The sequence below is a fragment of the Sinohyriopsis cumingii genome, chromosome 16 (genome assembly GCF_028554795.1).
Source record: "Sinohyriopsis cumingii isolate HCF-2022 chromosome 16, ASM2855479v2, whole genome shotgun sequence".
NCBI classification, from domain to species: domain Eukaryota; kingdom Metazoa; phylum Mollusca; class Bivalvia; order Unionida; family Unionidae; genus Sinohyriopsis; species Sinohyriopsis cumingii.
The window spans coordinates 3,840,568-3,863,994 of NC_142976.1; the positions used below are offsets into that span (position 1 = coordinate 3,840,568).

General features: G+C 35.2%; 1 protein-coding gene across 4 annotated transcripts in view; it reads right to left on the reverse strand.

Moving 5' to 3' along the window:
- Positions 1–149: 149 nt before the first annotated feature.
- The window catches only part of LOC149779837 (uncharacterized), a 31,893-nt gene continuing 8,615 nt past the window's right edge, over positions 150–23,427 (reverse strand). For 3 of the 4 annotated variants that reach the window (XM_089936511.1, XM_089936510.1, XM_089936512.1), the window contains one exon: positions 150–18,188. In XM_089936511.1, the coding sequence (XP_089792637.1) occupies positions 17,574–18,188 (615 nt within the window). In that variant the 3' untranslated portion in view covers positions 150–17,573. The remainder of the gene's footprint in view (positions 18,189–23,427) is intronic. The other variant, XR_016414942.1, reaches the window with a different exon arrangement.

Below are 23,427 nucleotides of genomic sequence, written 5' to 3' on the forward strand. Positions count from 1 at the left end.
TTCCAATGAAGCACATGCTATACAGGTTGCTGACCCGATGCAGTAAACATTAAAAAAAATTGTACATGGCATGAATTCTAATACGCTACTTTTCAAAACGGAAGTATAGGCTTAGAGATAAGAACAAAGAAAACGGCAAAACAAAGAGCCTGATCTGTTGGCACTTTAATAGAATGCAGACATGGGTTTAAGCTATCAAAGACAGCATCCTGTAGTAAGAAGAACGAACTAGCAAGCCAATTCAGACAACTTAATTTATCACAACTTATACAGTCAAAATTTAACAGAAGACTGTAACCCTCAACTGGTTAGGGCCTTTTTATTCAATATCTACTGAACAATGGGAACTGGAAGTACTTTTCCCTTATCTTATAAACAACAAAATATTCTCAATTACTATTCCACCATAGGCTGTTGGCAAGGTGATATTAGAGAAACTGTTTAGTATTAAATTTTGAAGTATGACGTACCTACCTAAAGAGTATCCATGAACATGACGTGGTGGTGCTGGAAGGAATAAAGTACTGACACGTGGACTAGTTCACTCTATATACAACTTCAAAGCACATGAAAGTTGAAAATATTGGTTTGAGTTTTCAGGCTGGGTAAAACTTTACAATCTGATTGCACAAGCCAGCGAAGTAATATAATATATCTGAGCGACGGCTATTAAAGTCTTCAAAGTACTACCGATGTGTGCAGTGCCATGGCTATTAGAGTCTTCAAAGTACTACCGATGTGTGCAGTGCCATGGCTATTAGAGTCTTCAAAGCTCTACTGATGTCTGAGCCATGGCTATTAGAGTCTTCAAAGTTCTACTGATGTCTGAGCCATGGCTATTAAGAGTCTTCAAAGTTCTACTGATGTGTGCAGTTCGCATTACATTTGGCATTGCTGACGGCAAAGTTTTAAATAAATATAATGGTGTCAGGATTATCAAACTCAGTGGCAGCATGAGCACTGAATGTAGCATGGACAATGTTCTCTTTCCTACAAAGAACAGTTTAATGACAGTTGCCAACCTCCCTCCTCCCTCATATACAGTTGCCAACCTCCCTCCTCCCTCATAAATAAAACCTTTGACAAGAATTGCATTCATCAGACTAAGGTCGACGTAAAACTTTCAGTTAAAAACAACAACAAAACAACCCCAGATGTCGTCCCCTGCGTCTGTAGCCCATGTACAATTGTCCCCTCCCATCCCATCCACCCCTCGTGCTGCCACTGATCAAATTCTATCTAAGCCTAAATGCAACGCAATGGATTATCCACTCAACCTTTTAACCTCGCCATCAGTCATGGTTGGAGAGTAGCAAGAAATCCTTATAAAGTATTCAACTTATAACATAAAAACAACTTTACACGATTTAACATCATTATTTCAAATAGTCACTAATCCAAGACTTTGATACAGAAAGCTCGTACTTATCATCAAACATTGTTCATACAAAATGCTTCACATTCAATAACAATCAATCTCAAGCGGACATGGTCTCAAGCCATATCCATATTTTGCTAATATATATATACTTATATAATATATTCATTTTATATATATATATATATTTATATTTATAAAAATGCCATTTAATGGCCGGTTCAAAACTGACATGATTCATTAATGTCAAGCTAAAAGAATGCAAACTGAATGGGCCGGGCCCAACACAAAGAATATAGATGGAGATCATCACATACATACATTTCGTAACATACTTTATCATATACATGCATGTGGCCTGCATCAAGGCATGAAAACCAGAAACGAAAATAACCATCCTTACAGCAGCTTCAAAAGCAGTGATCTCGTAGCTTTGCTAAAACACTTCTACACAGTTTATTCAGGAACACTTAAGTATTTTTTCTACATATGTTGAATGATAAATGATAAAACCTGCAAGATTTCGCCAACATAAATTTCGCCTGGACTTAAACAAAAGTCTTGATTCTGGAATTTAATTGGCTCAGATTTTAACTCTGACTTTAAAATTAACCAATCAAATGACTTGTTGTTGTTCTTGTTGTTGTAGGGTTTAATGCCATTTTGAGTACAAGATCGGCTATACATGGCGACCAGTATCAGTGGTGGAGGAAGAACCCGGAAACAAACCCCAGAAAGAACCAACGAACCATGAGAAGCTACTGGCAAGCTTTTCTCACGTACCCACATTGGTCAAGCCAGAGACTCGAACCCATGCAGACAGAGGTGATACTGCTCTTTAGACCATTTGGGGTCCCTAATCAAATGACTTTAAGTCAAGACGCAATTTTAAGCCCTATGTTGGTGAAAATGACTAAGTTCGACAGCCTTAAATAATCTGAGCACATGCATACAAGTCATGATCAAAACTCATTTTAAAACTATACATGAAATCTACAATATTTTTGTAATTTCAAAATAATATAAACATTTCTAAGTATTCCTGAAATATGGCTGAAACCTGAATCACTTGATCACAAGTCTGGACAACTGGACTAGTATCCAAATAATATGAAAAGGTCTCACTCCTAATTCTGATTCTCATATTTGATTGGTCAGTGATTTGATAACCCCCCACCCACCCACCCACTTCTGCCACAGTGTGAGTAAGTGCTTAGAATACTTTTTACACTGTGGAAGACCGGTTACATATAGGTAATTATACTGCACACACTGAAGTGAACTAAGTGATTTCATATCAAAGTTGTTGTAAAAGTTTGGTGTCCTAAGATGCAGATTTAAAAAGAAAATGATTTGATATTTCCAACAATATTTGACTGGATGCCTACAATAGACATCAAAAACTGCACGTGCAATCAAATTGAGGGACTTCACAATAGACAAACATTCAAGTCTGTCTTGCATTTAGGGCAAAATAGGTGTTTAGTTGTAACATGAATTCCCTTCCCTTACCAATATGAGCATATTTTGAAGTAGCAAAGAATTAACGGACTCATAAAGGAATATATTGGTGTCACTTAAGTCTGAAAAATAGATCACACTGACATACTTATGGTATGGTTGAGTTACTTGGTCAAAATATATCTACATACTAATTTTGACAAGTAGAGGTGAAACAGGGTCAACATATCAATGGTATGAGTGAACAGCTGAATATAATAAAGTCACTCATAAGACAGGCAAATTAGGTCACGGTAACCAATTTTTTGTACAGAGGAGTTATTCTTCCACAGTTATATCAACATACCAATTAACATAAGTGTACATTATATTGGGTCAGAGACAATGAATACAAGTTGACCAAACACATGAACAGATGGGCAATATCCTCTCACAATTTCATGGGTAGGGGGATAGAAACTCTGGCAATGAGATTGATTTCAAACTTTACCATCAGGGCGTAGACAGAAGTACACACGTGCATTTGATATGCACACCAAAGCTATTGGCCTTGTCAAGCTTCCACCAAGGCTGGCTGGACAATTTTTTCCCAATTAGAATATGCTTCTAAATGACCCTTATCTACCATGCACATCCGAATCAACAGAGTTGACAAGATGGCCAGCATTTGATACAAGCGATTACAATATCAATTAAATCAAAGTACTGAAATTAATGATGGCTTGAAGGGTTCATGTGACAGTATAGTAAACTGGGTCAGAAGGATTAAACAATAATAACTTCATTACAATACCAATTAGTCAATGAATGACCCAAATCATAATGTTCTTTCCTTATATTGCAAGGTATATTAATTCACCTAATATTTTTTTGTGTGGAGAAAACATGTTTCCAATTACCGTTAGAGACATACATTTTATTGATTGATTTAGTTTTATTTGAAGTCCTAAAACTCCACCTACCACCAGTTATGAATCTGGGGAGGTAACCACAACAATGTCCAACTCACATGAGATTAAAATTAACGGAGTTCTGTCTCTTCACACCAATTATTATAGTAATGTTAGAAACAACTGACCTTAACTATTATAACATTATAGTATGCCATATGCAGAGGGTGGGGTGGGGTTAGGGGTGCACAGGAATCCCTCCAAGCCAAAAGCAATGGATATGTTTTTCATATAGGCAGGGCCACTAAAGAAAGTCTAAAGCATGATAATCCAATTTCCTGCTTGTCCAAGGTAACACCATGCATTCTAAAATATTCCAATAAATACAAATAATATACTTGATTCTTGGCACTCTTGCCACATAAATCAGAAAAATGTCTCATGCTGAAGTCAAGACAAGACTAAAACCTGATGTCTGATAATTATCAAAAATCACCGACCAATAAAATGTCTGAATTTTAAGACCAGAATTTTAAGTGTAGTCTGAGAGTAAGAATTTTTGCAATCATTTACTTTAGCTATCTGAATCACATTTATTTAATACCACCAGAGAAGATTGACAATCACAGTTATGTACATATTTTTTCATGTGATGACAGCCAACATAGTCTTAAAATCTGTTAATTACTTTCTTTTTGAATAGGGAAATTTCTTTAGCTTTTTCCTTAACAATTCTATGATAGAGAATAGTACAAAACTAACATTCATTTCTATTACATAAAAACATGAAAAAATATCTTTTTCTTCCCAGCACAAAGTACCAAACATACTGTCTTTTAATCAGGTTCAACTGCAAACTGCATAGACCCAGATCTGTAATCAAATGTGTGTTGATGCTATTTGTTTTACTTACAGCTCATAATAAACTGCATAGATCCAGATCTGTAATCACATGTGTGTTGATGCTATTTGTTTTACTTACAATGCATAACAAACTGCACAGACCCAGATCTGTAATCCCGTGTTGATGCTACTTGTTTTACTTACAAATCTTAACAAACTGCATAGACCCAGATCTGTAATCATGTGTGGTGATGCTATTTGTTTTAGTTACAACTCATAACAAACTGCATAGACCCAGATCTGTAATCACATGTGTGTTGATGCTACTTGTTTTACTTACAAATCTTAACAAACTGCATAGACCCAGATCTGTAATCATGTGTGGTGATGCTATTTGTTTTAGTTGCAACTCATAACAAACTGCATAGCCCCAGATCTGTAATCACATGTGTGTTGATGCTATTTGTTTTACTTACAACTCTTAACAAACTGCATAGACCCAGATCTGCTACTGCATTATGTAGCAGAAGATCGAATGTATGCAATTTGCCATTGAAACAACTAATAAGCGTAACCACAATACAGTAAACCTCAATTTACATGTATAATGTCTTCTGAGAAACCTTGCGTACACTGAATTTGCACGACTTCAGGTGAATTCTCCCACTGAAATTGTGAGAAAAGTGAGGGATTGCACTCCTCAGACCTCAAAAGGTACTAAAAATAAAACCTTTATCAGCTAATTCTATATCTGTTATGTTACCATGTGAACATACTGAACTTTGAGAAATTAAATTGAAAACTACAAAAAGGACAATAATCTTTAATCCATCCATTAATGGGAAGCTGAATCTTCATCCTCACTGAAGACAAAAAAGAATGGTTGTTCCTGGGAACACACACTGCACATGTGTATATATACAAATGATACGTCTTGGTGTGTCTATATGCAAATGATGTGTCTTGGTGTGTATATATGCAAATGATGTGTGTCTTGGTGTGTATATATGCAAATGATGTGTGTCTTGTTGTGTATATATGCAAATAATGTGTGTCTTGGTGTGTATATATGCAAATGATATGTGTCTTGGTGTGTATACATGCAAATGATGTGTCTTGGTGTGTATATATGCAAATGATGTGTGTCTTGGTGTGTATATATGCAAATGATGTGTGTCTTGTGTATATATGCAAATAATGTGTGTCTTGTTGTGTATATATGCAAATGACGTGTGTTTTGTTGTGTATATATGCAAATGATGTGTGTCTATATGCAAATGATGTGTCTTGGTGTGTATATATGCAAATGATGTGTGTCTTGGTGTGTATATATGCAAATGATGTGTGTCTTGTTGTGTATATATGCAAATGATGTGTGTCTTGGTGTGTATATATGCAAATGATGTGTGTCTTGGTGTGTATATATGCAAATGATGTGTGTCTTGTTGTGTATATATGCAAATGATGTGTATTTTGTTGTGCATATATGCAAATGATGTGTGTCTTGGTGTGTATATATGCAAATGATGTGTGTCTTGGTGTGTATTTCTCTGCTTTTGCATTAAGATTATTCTGCATAAATGCAGGACCATGGCAAGTGGAATATAGGTATGAGTGATTAAATCATTTGGGAAGATTACCTTTTAGGCAGAAATCCCTGGGCTCCATATGAATTTGCTGTGAAATACAAACCCTTAACATTAAGGTCAACCCATCTAAAATCCAGCTCAATCCTTCATTTTTCTCCCCTTACAATGTATATTTGAGCAATCATTATATCTGGAAATTTTCACATCTATTCTTTTCCAAAGATTTTGGTTATTTTGGTGTTTAGCACTTTTGAATACATCATGATTCTTTAGTTTGCAGTTGGAATTAATCAACAAAATACAAGTTCATATTTTTTTTTTAAATTCAAGTAAACAAAAAGCCTAAATACAGACTCAACTTTTTAGAAGCCTTTTACCAGAAACAAAGAATTTAAAATATCAACATGTATGTCATAAATACATGCCTTGTTGTCGAGGTTAAAAAACAATCATTATCTCTTTCACCTTCACAGATACTACACAAGTTGTAAAATCTTTTAACATCTAATTGTCCCGAAAGGCAAATACTACATAAATACCACAATTTTTCTCTCTACTTGTGTATAATAAGCTCTTATTCAACCCACAAATACAGTAATAAAAAAGAGGCAATGTTAATGACCTAAATTCGATTGCAAAAACTGCCGTTTTCCAGAACGTTTTCTGCAACTCTTCAAAAACCAGCATTAAGTAATTAAAAACTGTGACCAGTATGCTCTCCCACAGATACGCATTTGTTTGTTCTTATCAGTGAGAGCTAAGTGCTTGAATGAGTCTGATCAAAACAAAATGGAAAACAAACTTCTGGCAGAAAATACAGAATTTCAATAAACAAAGTCAGCAACAGCCTCAAGAGAACATGTTTTTTTCATTAAAAAGAAATACTGGCCAGCCCTGAATCCAGCAAGGAATTGGAAAATTTCTTTTACTGCTAGAAATTCTTTACTAAAGTTTGACAAGTAAATTTTCATTTTGTTCTACATAATCTTCAACTTTAATGAATTCTCTATGAGCATAATTATTAATTATCAAAGAATTTTTAAAATTTTTGACCAATACAGGTCAAGAAGATATTCTGCTGACATTATTATGACTAATCAATCTAAAACAGAAATTTACGAATTTATGGTACCTGAATATACAAATGATCTACTTTTTTACAATATATTACCTGGTATAACACAATTTTAAGCATGGATCAGAGTGGTGAGTTTAGTTGATTCAAATCCTAGAAAAATGAAATACTGTACAAACTGTCCAACAAGTTTCAAATGCATAATGAAGCTACTGGCACAAGCAACAGCACCATTTTATGCTTTCATACCATATATGCTTGCAAATATCAAAGACCCAGATCTGGGTCTGTGCAGAGTGTTTGATGTTGTTGTTGTTGTGGGGTTTAACGCCATTTTTCAGCACGATAGGGCTATACATGGCGGCCAGTATTAATGGTGGAGGAAGAACCCGGAAAACCCCGGAAAGAACCACCGACCCACGAGAAGCTACTGGCAAGCTTTCTCACATGCCCACATTGGCTGAATCTTAGACTCGAACCGCCGCAGACATAGGTGAGATGGCAGTGATCCGTAACGAAGAGCGCTTTAGACCACTCGGCCACTCGGGGCCCCTCAGAGTGTTTGAAGTAATCAGAATAAATATAGACCCAGCTCTGCAGATGCATTGTGCTATGGCAGATCGGGATCTTTGTTTATTGCAGTTGACCAAGACTTTTAAGTTTGTGTGTGTGTGTGTGTGTGTGTGTGTGTGTATATATATATATATATATATATATATATATATATATATATATATATATTCATTCGGAGTTGTGACAGCTAAATTAACATAAACATTATAGCCAAAAACACAATGATTTTAAAATATCAGTGGTGGCGGTTGGGATATTTTGTAGCTCTTTTCCTTAAATTTGCAATTTTCTAAATGCACTTTATGCACACAAAGGAACAATAAAATCTGTGTAGTCCTATGCTGATGTGCATTCTGCCCTGGCACAAACAATACCCTTTTTACTATGCCCCCACACCTGCATATTTTCAAAGAATGATAAATACCTTTATCTGAATTATAAATGTGAAACAATACACAAAATTAACATTATTACATATAGATGGAAAAGCTAAATTACGAATTACTGTACTAAAATATTTCAAAACCTTTTTTCGTATTTTATATCTTTTGTTTTTCTAGAATTTTCCTGCAATCAAATCAAACACTGTACTGTTCTACACACTATGAAGGTATAAATTGTGGCAATGAAATGCATACATGCCAGGTCTCCCCATTGTTCAGTAATCTTTTGACTTTGACCCCCATCTTTTGATCTGCTGATTTGTCAAGAAAAACTCCTGGAAATCACAAATATGTAAAGTATGGGTATTTCAAGCCAAAACATTTGCCAAGCATTGGTATTTCCAACTAAAACAACATTCAAAAGACAGCTTATGACTATCATGAGCTGTCAATGAAATTATTACTGACCTAACAAACAATCAAATTGTGGGACGCGACACAAACTGATGCATTTATTTTACACATGCAAGTTGTTTTACTCAATATTTCAGTATTGTGTTGTGTATAACAGCTTGCAGGCAACCTGACAAGTTTAAAACAGTTTTTGAACTCTTTGGAAATAATAATTTTGGTACCATGTGCCGACAGATTTGAAGGAAAATACACTGTCGAAAAAATTAATGTCTGCAAGTTCAACAATGCATAGATAGATGAATTTCAATGAATGTTGAGTAACTATTATTCACTGTAGTTATTAAATTTAATTTTAGTATGATGGGAACTTTTACATTTAAATTTATGAAAAATATATTGTAACTCTAAACTCCCATTTTGGACCCAATCTCCTGGATTGTGAACAATGATCATCCAGATTCAGTCCCAGAAAACCTGGCACATATGCACATGGAAATCAAAACATAGAATTGTTAGGGAAAAAAGCATAACAATCAAAAGAATAAAACAATTATGAAGAAATAATTTAAAGCACATGTCAACATGGTAATAAAGGTGCATTTACTCATCTGAAATTAAATATTAATTGTTGTTCTAAAATTTAACCCTAAAAGAGTTCAACCAAAGTCTATTCAATCTGGAAAACTGAATGATCATTTAACAAAAACTTCCAAACAAATTTTTTTTGATTGCTATGAACTTCTACAATGATGATCAGGTACTAAACATGGATCATGAAAGATGGACATATCTGGTTGACCTTGTCCAAAAATGTCCATGTACTTCAACAATGAGTTAGCCTTATGTATTTCTCTGGGCATTAATATAGTCAACGTCCAAGGAAAATGGATGCATGTGGATTAAAATTAAGTGAATTGTCATTTAAACATGTGGTATTCCAATTTAAAAAACAACAACAAGACATCCATTGTAGAAATAGTTGGTACTGAGCACCAACTTGACCTGTTGATTTGTAATTCAATAGGGCACTCAACAGTATTCATTACTTAGACGTGTTTGGAATGGCCTGATAATTCAAAACACACCGTTGTGTAAACTGACATTGTAACATTTGTTTGGTCAAATTCTTCCACTCTTTACAATTTTTATAAATAGCACTAAGAAAGATAAATACAAACCCTTTCGGAAAAAACTTAATGTCAACATCTTTAGAACAACTATCTTGATCAAAGTTATTAGAAACAAGAAATGTATCCACACAACATGAATGTCATGGCCAATATGGTACAAATGAATAAAGCATGGATTCATATGCATGGACAAAGAGCCAAGTAAAAGAGGGTGGAAGAACTCAAATTATATCAGATAATGATGAAAACTGAACTTCGCCTTTATCTTAAACCAAATACCTCTAAACAGATAATCATCATATTTTTTCAAACAAATTTTTTCTCTGTCACAATGATATTGAACATTACCATTTGCAACAATGAAGCAATAAATTATTGTAATTTTCTTATAAAGGTGTTTTCTACTGCGTGAAGCAGCATCAGCGGCACAAATCCAAGGGAGGTAACTACTCGTGGTATAATTTACTTAAGTCAGAGTTGCCTCACTTTACATAAAATTTATAATCAAAGATCAGTGAATCAAGATTTTTTTCCAATTTTAGCAAACCCATAAAGCTGGTTACTATCATTAGTATTGCCACTACATTAGGTAAACTCTACGAGGCATACGGGTAGAATAAGGGAGTCAATTAAAGCAAATTTCTTCTTAACAGCAAATGAAGAATTAGAAAATGTGTTGTTGCCATAGTCAATTTATGACAAATTACTTTTGTATACCTGAAGAATTTTAAAATTCTAAAAATAATAAAGAAAAAAATCCTTGAAATTGCTGGAATGGAAAATTTATTTGGGGGTATAGATTCTCAGTTCCCAATTTATAGCACTATAATACACAAGTTTCCACTTCCTTACATCTTTGATCAAGTTAGTATGGAAAATCCAAGGTAACTCCCTTAGAATTGGAACAATAAAAATCAAAATCATTGCACATTTTGTAACTAAATTTTTCTCACTAAAAGCAGACCTTTTCTTTTACGATAAGGCAAGTATCACAGGTTTGTAATAGCTGCATTAAAAATAAACACTGAAAATGTCTAATGGCTATTTCAAAATTGAATTACAATAAAACCTGTCTAATATGTCAATGAAAGGGAAAAAAAAAACTTTATGCTAAAGTACATTACCATCTGTACTTGCTGTTTGAAGTCGAGACAAAATGCAAACAAAGTAAATCCTGATCTAATGTAGTATAATGCACCTGCCAATCAGGGTCTATGTTGTTTGCTCTACTGATTACTCCTAAAAACTGCAGAGACCAAGATCTGCTGGTGCATTATGTGATGGCAAATCTGGGTGTGCAGTTTGCAGTTGGAACTGCCTTGCAGATGAGTACATATGGTAAATGAATAAATGTGTTTGCATGTGTTTTGTAAAGTTTACCACTATTTTTCAGAACATGATAGACCAATCTATCTGGTGGAGGAAGAACCCAGAAAGATTCTGCAAAGAAGCACTGACCTACCTGAAATTACTGGCTTTCTTGCATACCCATGGTGGTTGAACTGAGACCCCCAACTCGCGCGGACCAAGGTGATTTGTAAAGACGAGTGCCTCTCAGCACTTGGCCGCCTGGGGCCTCTATGAATAAATGTAATTCAACAATAGGACCCCTGACCATACCTGTGTTGTAACTGAGGCAGTGTTATGGTTCTGCTCCACAGTTTCATACTTGGCACAGGGTTTCATTTTGAAAGGAAAAGAATTTCTTAGGTTTTCTACACTGGTTATCCTGGTTATTTAAAAAAAACAACTTATATATATCTCAGGTACTGTTCAAAGAACTTTTAATTCCCTTTATCATGGTGTGTGATTGATGGGTGTAAATTCTAAATTTAGGTTACAGAAACAGAGCCTATATTTGCTTCAGACATGAAGCTATAAAAAAAAATTTGCTAGCACCACATGGTCATTTTCATTTCCTGGACTTCAGTGATGAAATGTAAAAAAAAAACAAGTTAATACAAATTTAAAATATTTTATATTTTTGGAATTTATTTACTGCACTTTCAGAAAATGGTATTTCCTATTCTGGCAAAATTCATCTTCCCTATTATAATAACTGCCAACATTAATATACTTTGGACACATTGTCTTTTTTGGAGTACATTGCATCAGCCATTTTGATCAGCTGTGCGATTAGATGATGCACAAGGTCAACATGTAAAGAAAGTTCAGCCAGAGAAAGTAGCACAGAATTATGCCAACATTCTCTTCACAGTGCATGTTGCAAATGCAAACAACTTCACCTCAAATGCGTTACTCTGTTGGAAGTATGCAATTTCTCTGTTGGAAGTATGCAATACTCTGTTGGAAGTATGCAATTTCTCTGGAGTGCAACCAATGTAGATCTCCTACAGCTTTATTATGGGATCCATGTTTTTAATCAGGACAGTGCTATACTAAGGTGCTTTACAGTGACGGACCATGGTGAAAGGGAATGGACATGTAAAGGACCTTCTGATGAGAGAGACTTTAAAACAGATGTGCAACCTATGGACGAAACCTCATTTCATCTGTTTATTTACCTTACTGGGCTTTCAAAACTGTTTAGCTGGACCATACACCAGAGGAAGTTGTCCTGCATTAAAGAATGAATCATAATGGTTATGATGGGACAGGTTCCAAATTTTTGGATCCTACAAAATATATTGTGATTTCCAACGTATCAGAAAACATAATTATGAAATTTAAACTAAATCTGAGTTAATAAACAGCATTTAATTATTTTATAAACGTAAGAAGCTTAGAACTCTGGACAAATAGCATCAAGCAAACATAGTTCCACTGATGTATCAAAGGTACTTTCTTAAAGTCATTCTAGAAGTTAATTCGTACCTTTTTATCATTTGAAAATTTCTTCATTGACTTTGCAGACAAGGCAGTTGTATGATGGCATGGATCTAGTCCTAGTAGTTAATAAGAAATGCTATTGGCAAGTCGAAGACATTTCCTACAAAATGTGAACCAAAAATATTCCCATTTCTTTAGATGACCATGGTATCTGAAATGCTGCTACTGTCAAAGTCGTTATTTATCATTGTTTTAATTTTGTGAATAACATTTTCAGTAAAATGCAGAGATGACAAGCCATAATGAAATGAATATTTGTATACGAATACACTTTTTCCAAATATTCAAATTGGAAATGTTTTTCCAATGTTCTTTGCAACAAAAACATATAATCAAAGGTTAAAATCTGTTCAAAGTACGAGCTAAAAATTCTCCAACCTGTATGAAAATATTATTTATTCATATTTAAGTATTCTGTTATCAAGCATTCTCCTGTAGAATCCAGGTATGGCACTCCCCCAACCCAGTTTGCTCTCTCTCTCTCTCTGCACTTTTAATGTGCCAAGTTTCTGAAACTTAAAGTTGAACCCCAAAACATCTAGTTGTGTCACATAGATCTATGGCTATTTTTAATTTCAACATTATAACAATTCTAAAAAATCAAATACTGCCAAGATTAAATATATCGTCCAAATTTTAAGAACAGTGCCAACTTGGAAGAGTTCACTCTACTAAGCTTTGCTTTGACAAAACTTTTCAAGCAACTCACTTTTTGACCTGAATAGTTTTGATGAATATGGTGGTCATAAAATGTTCTGGATATGGATAAAACTGGGTCAAGTAGATGGATACGGATAAAACTGGGTCAAGTAGATGGATACGGATAAAACTGGGTCAAGTAGATGGATACGGATAAAACTGGGTCAAGTAGATGGATACGGATAAAACTGGGTCAAGTAGATGGATACGGATAAAACTGGGTCAAGTAGATGGATACGGATAAAACTGGGTCAAGTAGATGGATACGGATAAAACTGGGTCAAGTAGATGGATACGGATAAAACTGGGTCAAGTAGATGGATATGGATAAAACTGGGTCAAGTAGATAAATAAAACTGAGTCCAGTAGATGAGTAAAACTGAGTCAAGTGGATGAGTATGAACTCAAATTAAGATGTTTTTGCAAAGTGGGACCATGCTGTTTTTATTGTAACAGGGTTACACGGCTTACTCATTGGGCACGCTGGAAGACAAGACAAGTCTATGTAGTCAGATGGGTTGCAGTTGTTTACAGAATTTCTGGTTTGGTGGCTTCGGATTAAATCCAAGTCTGTATTGATGATGGTAAACATTTCACAATGAAAAAACAATATTTGTATGCTAATGAAATATAGGTTATGAATATGCAAATAGTAAATCATGTATTGATTCAGCAGTCGACAAACACATGTTTACTGTTAAATAAATAAAATAAAGATGGGCAATAACATTTTTAAATTCAGCAGCTGACCTTAACAGATGAAGAAAATGGTACTCATGATCTCTCAACTGAAATGGTAACAATAAATGGCAGAAATGTGTTCCTAGCTAAATACCTACAGTCAGTGATTTTATACTGACCGAGTAACAGCTCCTATACAAACTTATGTACAAGTTGCGTCCAACTGCAAGCAACACAGATCTTGATCATGTCACACAATGGACCAGAAGATCAGGGTCTATGTAGTTTATTCCACTGATCACTTTTAACAAACTGCACAGACCCAGATCTGCTGTTGCATGAGACAACTGATCTGTCTGTGCAGTTTGCAGTTGTATCCAACTTACTGTATATATATATATGTATGTTATACTGTATTCAACTAAGATAGGACTTACTGTATGGCATTCAGGAGATCTGTATATTGTATTTGAATAAGAGGACTTATTGTATGGCATTCAAAAGACTGGTATACTGTATTCAACTAAGACAGGACTTAATGTATGGCATTTAACATAATGACATACTGTATTAAGAGATCACTAAGTTAGCAAATACTATACGAATTCAACAAATTGGTATATTGTATTCAACATGGACAGTACTTACTGTATGGCAAACAACATACTGGTATATTGTATTCGACTAAGACAGGGTTTACTGTATGGCAAACAATATACTGGTATATTGCATTCGACTAATACAGGGTTTACTGTATGGCATTCAAAAGATTTGTATACTGTATTTCAATAGGATAGTACTTACTGTATGGCAAACAACATATTGGTATACTGTATGCAACTAATAGTGGACTTACTGTATGGTATTTAACAGACTGCTATACTGTATTTAACTACCGGGGGTAAGCACATATTGTATAAAATTCAAACAGAATGGCAGTAAATGTTATGCTACATTTGACTGTAAGGCATGTGGTACTTGGTCAAAAAATTAAATCACTGGGTCAACTGTGTTGTTTACGGTTCAAATGCAGTACAGTCTATAACATTTCGTTGAATGCAATAAAGCTGTTCCTATCTAAGTCAAATGTGAAAATTGTACATTGGTATTTACTCTGTGCTTAATACATCTCTCCCTCGATAAGTCACACACAATGGGGTCCACAAACATAAACTGCACTGTAAGCATAGGGCGTAAGTTATCAAGGGACCTCCAAAAATTGAATAAAATCTGCTTATACATCAAGAAAACCATGGGGATTGGGGTTGGGTTAGTACACTGAATCCTCCTTTAATAATCATGTGGATAATAATTGTTAATAACGTGCTTTTTCTAATGAAGTTGTTTGTTATTCTATATAAATAACATTTATTTTCATAATTTCCCAAATGTGAAAGATCATTCCAACTGGTTTCAACAACCATCTCGTGAACTCGAAACAGTGTATTATGTCACTGCTCTTTATTTTGTTGATTATTCTGCTTCCCGGCATGGAATTAAGCAGTATACCATCAAGTCGTTAGTCAAACTACCCGGAAACAAGACTATCTGTTGATATACCACCAAACAAGATTCCTTTATTTCAAAACCTAGCAACATCTGTTTCATGAGACAATCGCCTACCTCAAAACTCAATTTTGTATTGTTCAATTAATAAAATATTGATGTCGTGTTTTCACTGAAAGTAACAGTTAAACTTTTTATCATCTGTGAAGATATCTCTAAGTGCCAGTTCCAAAATTCTCTGAAAATCACCTGCCCAGAATGGTCCGTATCTGTGAAACCAAGCTCTTTATTTTACGAAGTATTTGTTGCTTTGCCATCTTTGATCAGGGTTATGAAAGACTTGGTTAATTTAAGGTAGTTTATGTTACATCCACAATAACATTTATAACAGTGTTCGATTGATCAACTGAAGAGAGCTCACCCGACATACGACCAGGGCCGCTAGATTTTAAGTATGTAGGATCTGACTCCCTTTAAAAAATTTCTTATATTCCACCTTCTTTATTTTCTTCAAAAGACGTAATTAACGTGACAATACAAAGGAGGCCAGCTTTTAATTCAGTGCAACAATACAACAAATACTTCCGCAAGTCAGTTATCAAAACACGGTCGGCACATAACTAGGTTCTCAGAGAAATGCTTGCAGACATAGCTGTTACGGTAGATTGGCAAATTTTACATTTAAATACACGTTGCATTTATGATGATTATGCTTAAGTGGAACTAAAAGATAGAATTAAAACACAAATTTTACTTAATAAAAATTATTTAATTGGCATTTAAATATTAATGTACTGCCTACACTATGCATAAGTGACATTTTCATTGATGGAAATTTCCTTGAATATCTTTAACTATGGTGTACTAAAAATGTCATTTCGGAAAGAAAATGTAACCATTTATATGACTTCCTTTTAAAAGTTGATAATTTCAAAATGTTAATTAAAGTTTAAAGGTCATATATACTGTTTTTGACCATAAAATGAGTCATATATCGTTTCAATTACCAATTTTGATCGTGATTTTTTCAAATTTAAGAAATAGTGATCAATTTTTATTTTCTGGTTTAATTTTTTTTTATCCATGTCTGACCTCGCATTATCAGCAGGTTTGTGAGTTATCAGGGCGCAAGTTAACGAGGGAGTGGCGTACATGGTTAGGTCCTAAACAGAGGTCTCTTTCTAGAATAGCCATAGGACTCCATCTTTCTGTAATAAGACACAACACCGGGCCCCATGGCTTTGCTTTGTTGTAATGAACTACAAAATGTCAAGACAAAAGGCAAATTATTTTAAATTACTGGTATGACAGGGAAGAAAATGTACAAGATGGCATTATTCAAGTTCAAACAAGAAGCATTCAGCACAGTTCAAACACATCCCTTGTCCAAGGAAAGCAATCCAATGGGGAATTTTCTGTGTAGGAATTACTGTTTAAACATGAATATGCAAACCATATGGCTCGGCCACTTGATACAAGCAAAACATCCATACAGAAGGAAAATGTAGTCCGCAGGTTTTATCACATAGCTTATCACACACACACACATTGTCAGAGGCCACATGTTTTTTAGATTCCTTCAGAATACGCAATCTGTAGCACAATCACACACATCCAATAGCTGTCATACATACTCTTAATTCCTGTAGTGGCAGACATATTGGCAATATGGTGCAACTTTACTATGCTAATGGAAAATTTGAAAACAATGAAGAAAATTTGGGGCACATTGTATGCTTTTATGCCTTTCTTGTGCCTCATAGGAAATTTATCATTCATTTGTCTTCCTTCTCCAAATCGCACTTTCTTAGAAACCATATTAGCCCTTTCACCAACAATTGGATCAATTTGTGAACTTCTGATTGAATCAATCCTTTCAATCCTATTTGAGCACTCAGTTAATGATTTGATTCACAGCCTAACTGAAAGACAGTTGATCTTTCCATATGGTCACCATTGATACGTGTCCAAGGCATGTTCATCAGACCACACGCAATGGAAAGTGAAAGCTGAAGAGGCTAATATTACATGGGCCTAGATCTAATGATTGATTGACTTTCAATTCTTTTTTTCTTTCTAGTAAGAACAAAGCACTGCATCACTAGGATACACTTTTGTCTGAGGAAGCAGGACTATTTGAAGATGTGTCACAACTAAAAACTGTGGAATAGTCCGGTGGTTCATCAGTACTTACTAAGTTTATTCGTGCACTACTTGAACTCAGTGTGCGTGCACGACCAATAGAGTTTGTAGACAGGATCCTTGTATGAGTCTGGGCAAAGGGGTGCTGTTGGGGATGATAATGATGATGCAAGGGGGCATTATTATTATTATTATTATTGGAGGACATGCTATAGCAGCGGTGCATGACAGGACAACCATTTGAATCTCTCACTATTCTGGCTGGTGGCGGCCGATCTACTGTTTCTAAATTTGCAGAATTTGAAGAATATGGTGGAGGGCTCTCTCTGTCAAAAACGGTCCTGTTGGGTGGTGCTCGAAAGCACCGCATATCTTGATAATCCTGATAGTCTTTACGTTTTTGCAATAAGTGTTTCTGGCTTTCGATATAACCTTCTTCACCATCTTTAGAAACAGGAATCTGGGGTGGCAAATCCAGCATTGTGTCTGTCTGTACTGAATGTAACTGAACCTGCCTGTTCCTTTGTTGCTCAATCAAATAGTCATGGCTTGTGTTTGTGGGGACATACACCACCTGCAAAAAATGAAAAAATACAGCAATGACAGTAAACGATAATAACAAAAATCAGCAGGTGGAAAGGAGGCAAAAGGAGAAAAGAGAAATTTGTAGATGCACTAAACAACATAATCTTCCCTATGTGTGCTTAGTAAATGTAATTTTTTTCCCTAAAGGATCATATTTACTCATCCAGCCCATGCCTGGCTGGGAAGATTATCTTTCTTGGCCATTTCATTTTTCAAGCCACCATATATACTTGCTTGTAAGATGAGTCCAACTGCAAACTGCACAGACTCAGATCTGCATCACATAATGCAAGTGACCGATCTGGGTCTGTGCAATTTGTTAGGAATAATCACTAGAACAAACAACACAGATCCAGATCTGCAGGTGCATTATGTGACAGCAGATCTGGATCTTTGTTGTTCACAGTTTGACTTGGCTTGTAAGCAAGTACATATGGTATGTCAATCTCATTACTCTGCAGTTACATTTCTCTTATCCTGTTCCAGCTTCCCCTCCTCTTTCTTGCCTATTTCATTTTTTCAACATGTATAAATCTTATTCACCAAAAGTTAGATTTCCCTCATTATTATCTGATCCTGAGCCCTCTCTACACTTCCATTATTTTTTCTTTCTTTTCCAGCATATGTTTCAAGACCTGTCACATACACAGGAAGCCAATAGGTCTATTACACCTGCTGTGTAACAGTGATTTTGTTTGATGACAAAGAATGAAAATAAGTTCTTAATACACTGTGCTACTAATATCAGTGGTCACTCACTGGTTAGCATGTCAGACATGGGACTGAAAGTGTGTGGGTTTGAATCCTACCACAGAACCAGTCTGGGTAGCTAACACTGTGTCCCTGATTAATTCACTTTACTCCAACTGCCTTAGCACTAAATAGCCTACTTGTGTTGCTGTGCCAGAAAGCACCAAACCAAAATAACATCAAGTACATGCCATGGTCACAGGCTACATATGTTGTTTTCTATTGCCAGGTCATGACAGACTGATTTAGCCCAAGGTAAACATAAGGATATTCCTGATTTATGAGGGAGTAAAACTGAAAGCATGTACATAATTCAGCAAGTATCTGGAAGTCCCCAACACATTGCTGTTCACTTGCTACAACCTCCCCTGCCCATCAAACTGTCCTCTCTGCATTATTTATACTCTCTTACAAGTCAGATCCAACTGTGAGCTGCAGAGATCCAGACTGGTGTAGCATAATGCAGTCATTTCTTGGTTTATGCAGTTTGTTAGGACTAATCAGTAGAACAAATAAAACAGACCCTGGCAATGCATTATGTGACTGCAGATCTGGGTCTATGGCATCTGCAGTTGGACCAGACCTGTATGCAGGTATATATGGTTAAATGAACTGTAGTCATTTCTCCTAGGCTACCATCTCTATATTCTACTATATACTTATTTTATTTTAATCTTGTGTAATTTTGCAATGTCCTGCATGTGCTGCAGCTGTGTTTTAAAGAGGCATGTAAGTCTAGAATAACAATTATGAAAAGAACCATATATATATATATATATATATATATATATATATATATATATATATATATATATTAGTAAAAATGTATGATCTTTCAAGGTATATAAAATTATCTTTATCAATATATTTTCAGGGGATGTTACTCTTCACAAACTTTTTACCATCTCCTGATTCTGATTATATTAGCTGAGGTAAAACCAATAAATTAAACATTCTTCATGAGCACTTAACACACTTAACACACTTTATTTGTTTTTTCTCCATTAAAAAAAAACTTCTAAATACAAGCAACACATTGAAAAAGGATGAGGAAAACTGCCATCTTGAAAATAAACTTCCATTATATCAGTAATCTAAATAGTGATAAAATGGAAGTTTAGTTTCAAGAAATAAGATGTTCGTTGGGAGATGAACAAGGAAACTCACAAATTTTGTTCATTATTTCCATGGCAACATGAAAAATATAGAAAGAGGAAAATAGAAAATAATTAAGTACAAGGGACCTTTATATCACTTGCATGATGAATGAAGTTTGTTTAAAACAGATGAATGGTTGGAGAATATACCCCAGAAACACAAATGTATAGCTTCAGTATTTCTTCCAACATTAAAAAATATTCAGAACGGTATATCCTTAAAGCAACAGACACAGTTACACCACTCATTTGAAATGTGTAGCAGATGGTCAAAATGTGAACCAAGTTTGTGTAGTTTGGGTACAATGTGTATCTAGTTTGACTGAAATGTATACCTGATTTTGTTGAAATGTGTATCAAATTTGCTTGAACTGTGTACCTAGTTTGGCTGAAATGTACACCTGATTTTGTTGAAATGTGTATCAAATTTGATTGAAATGTGTACCTAGTTTGGCTGAAATATGTATCAAGTTTGGTTGAAATGCGTACCAAGCTTGGCTCAAATGTGTATCAAGTTTGGTTGAAATGTATATCAAGTTAGGTTGAAATGTGTATCAAGTTTGGTTGAAATGTATACCTGATTTTGTTGAAATGTGTATCAAATTTGCTTGAAATGTGTACCAAGTTTGGTTGAAATATGTATCAAACTTGGTTGAAATGTGTACCAAGTTTGTATGAAATGCGTACCAGATTTTGTTGAAATGTGCATCAAATTTGCTTGAAATGTGTACCAAGTTTGGTTGAAATATGTATCAAGTTGATTGAAATGTGTATCAAGCTTGGTTGAAATGTATACCTCATTTTGTTGAAATGTGTATCAAATTTGCTTGAAATGTGTACCAAGTTTGGTTGATATGTGTAGCGAGTTTGGTTTAAATGTGTACCAAGTTTGGTTGAAATGTGCAGAATGATATTAGAATAACAGTATGCTCCACAAGCAAAATATTAACAGAAAGATGGACTGACAGGCTGAGAGATGGACATTAAGAATCCTACACCTGGCCCCACCCAATGCATATCAGTTGACATTAAGAATCCTACACCTGGCCCCACCCAATGCATATCAGTTGACATTAAGAATCCTATACCTGGCCCCACCCAATGCACATCAGTTGATAAATGCAGTGCTACATCAATAATAAGGTCTTTAACTAGACTTAACTTGAAAACATTTATTGAGAATACTGCAATGTCCACCTCTACAAAATACCCATAATAAAAGACAAAAAAGTGATCCCTTCCAAAATGTATCTTGAATTCTAAATAAAAAGCACAAGAGCAAGGCATTTTAAGATTTCAACTTTTGTTTCTAAAAAAAATGCATACAATGTAAGTGTTTCTGCTGTTGATTGCCATATTTCTGAGTTGCGAAAACAAAAAAAATTGGAATCAAACATGTCTGCTTTTGCATCTAATTTTCAACCCATAACATACCACATGATGGCTTAATATTCTTCTGTATGATGCAATGATGTAATGCACATGGTCTTGGCCATTTTGTGTCCATCCAAGGGCAGGCAATCTGATCATTTTATTGGGTTCTTATTTAGGTCTATGTCTCACTGAATATATTATTTATTAAAATATGAGAGTTAAGAATCAGACTTCTATCACAAAAGCATTCTAAAATAAATCAATATGTGTGAGAGTCAATACTAAAATGGTGCATGAGCAAACCCTGCAGAATCATTTCAAAATCATTTTATCTTCAGAACTGATTCTAACTGAAGGCACAAGTCATCTTATCAATGTGTCAAATATTAATGCCAATCTTCACATATTCTTAAAACCTGTATTTTAAATTTAACACACCAAATGTTTTTTACCAGCTCTCGGCCATAGATATACAACTCCAACTTCTTCCTTAACAGCTGCCAAGGGCAGCAAAATCCAGTATGTTGTTGTTTTTCTAGGGTTTAACACCATTTTTCAGCACAGGATAGGCTATATATGGCGGCAGTATAACTGGTGGAGGAAGAATCCTGGAAAACCCAGGGAAGAACCACCGACCCATGAGAAGCTACTGGCAGACTTTCCCATGCAGCCACACTAGCTGAGCCTTGGACTTGAACCCAAGCAGACAGAGGTGAGATGGCAGTGATCAGGAATGGCGAGCACTTTAGACCACTCAAGGCCCCCAAAATCCAGTATCAGAATATTTTTGAAATTCATTTTTATTTTTACACGTGCTGTGAATGGTTTGCTTTTGATTTGGCATTTAATGGTAAAGCAACACAAGGTGCCTTATCCCAGGAACACAACACAGCGCAGACCTGCCAACCCTGACGAGTCCGTCTCAGTAAGGCAGTTGATTTTTTTTCTGTAAGATTGACCAGTTTTCAGTAAGTGTGTAACAAAATATCATTAACTGCTATTGTAAAGCTGGAAAACGCAATTAAAAGTTTGACGCATCGACGACAAACATTATGTTCAACTGAAAAGTTTGTAATGTACGCGCAGACTTTATTTACCACTAGTACAGTTGCACAAACTCTAGTTCCAAACCCTATGCAACTCAATGACTTGTTGCTATCTCTCAACTTGACAGAATTCTTGGAAATTCTTTTCCAAATCACATGAACACAGGTGCTATACGCAAGCTTGATGTTGAAAAAAAATCCCAATAATCTAAGGAAAATAAATCATACAGAGTGACAAAAATACCTTAGATTACCCCCATGACCCGTTCTGACATAGGACACTATTATATAATAGGTATAATATTAAACAAATTCCAACAGAAACACCGGATAAAGCACTACTTTCTGGATGCCATTTAAAAAAATTCTATAATCAATAGTTTGATCATGCAGACACTTCGCATGAACAAATAGGTGCAGTTCAAAGCGTCTGGGGTGCTGCTGTTAAGTTAATCTGGTTCCCTGACTAATTTTACTAATTCTAAGATGAAACCCGGATCCAAATAAAACACGAATGAACCAATTATGTTTTTTTGCAGCAAAGATCATTCTTCCATAGTTTTTGCTAGTATGCCATAAGTCCATTATGTTAAGGGTAATTTTTGTAAGGCTTATGGCAAAATCGTAAGAGTTGGCAGGTCTTACAGCGACCAAACCTAGCTGAATAAATGTAGTCTTTAAACCTGCTTACTTTCAGAAGTTAGCAAGCCAACAGCTGCACCACCACGCTGCCTTTCTCCAATAATATTTGCCTATTATAGCAAGTGGGAGGTAGCACTGGGTCTGTTCTACAGTGACGGGGGGTGGGTGGGGGGTGTTTGAGGATACAGTATATACTCATATATAATTCAAGTCAAATTGCAAACAAGGAAGATCCTGATCTGCCGAAGCATAATGCACT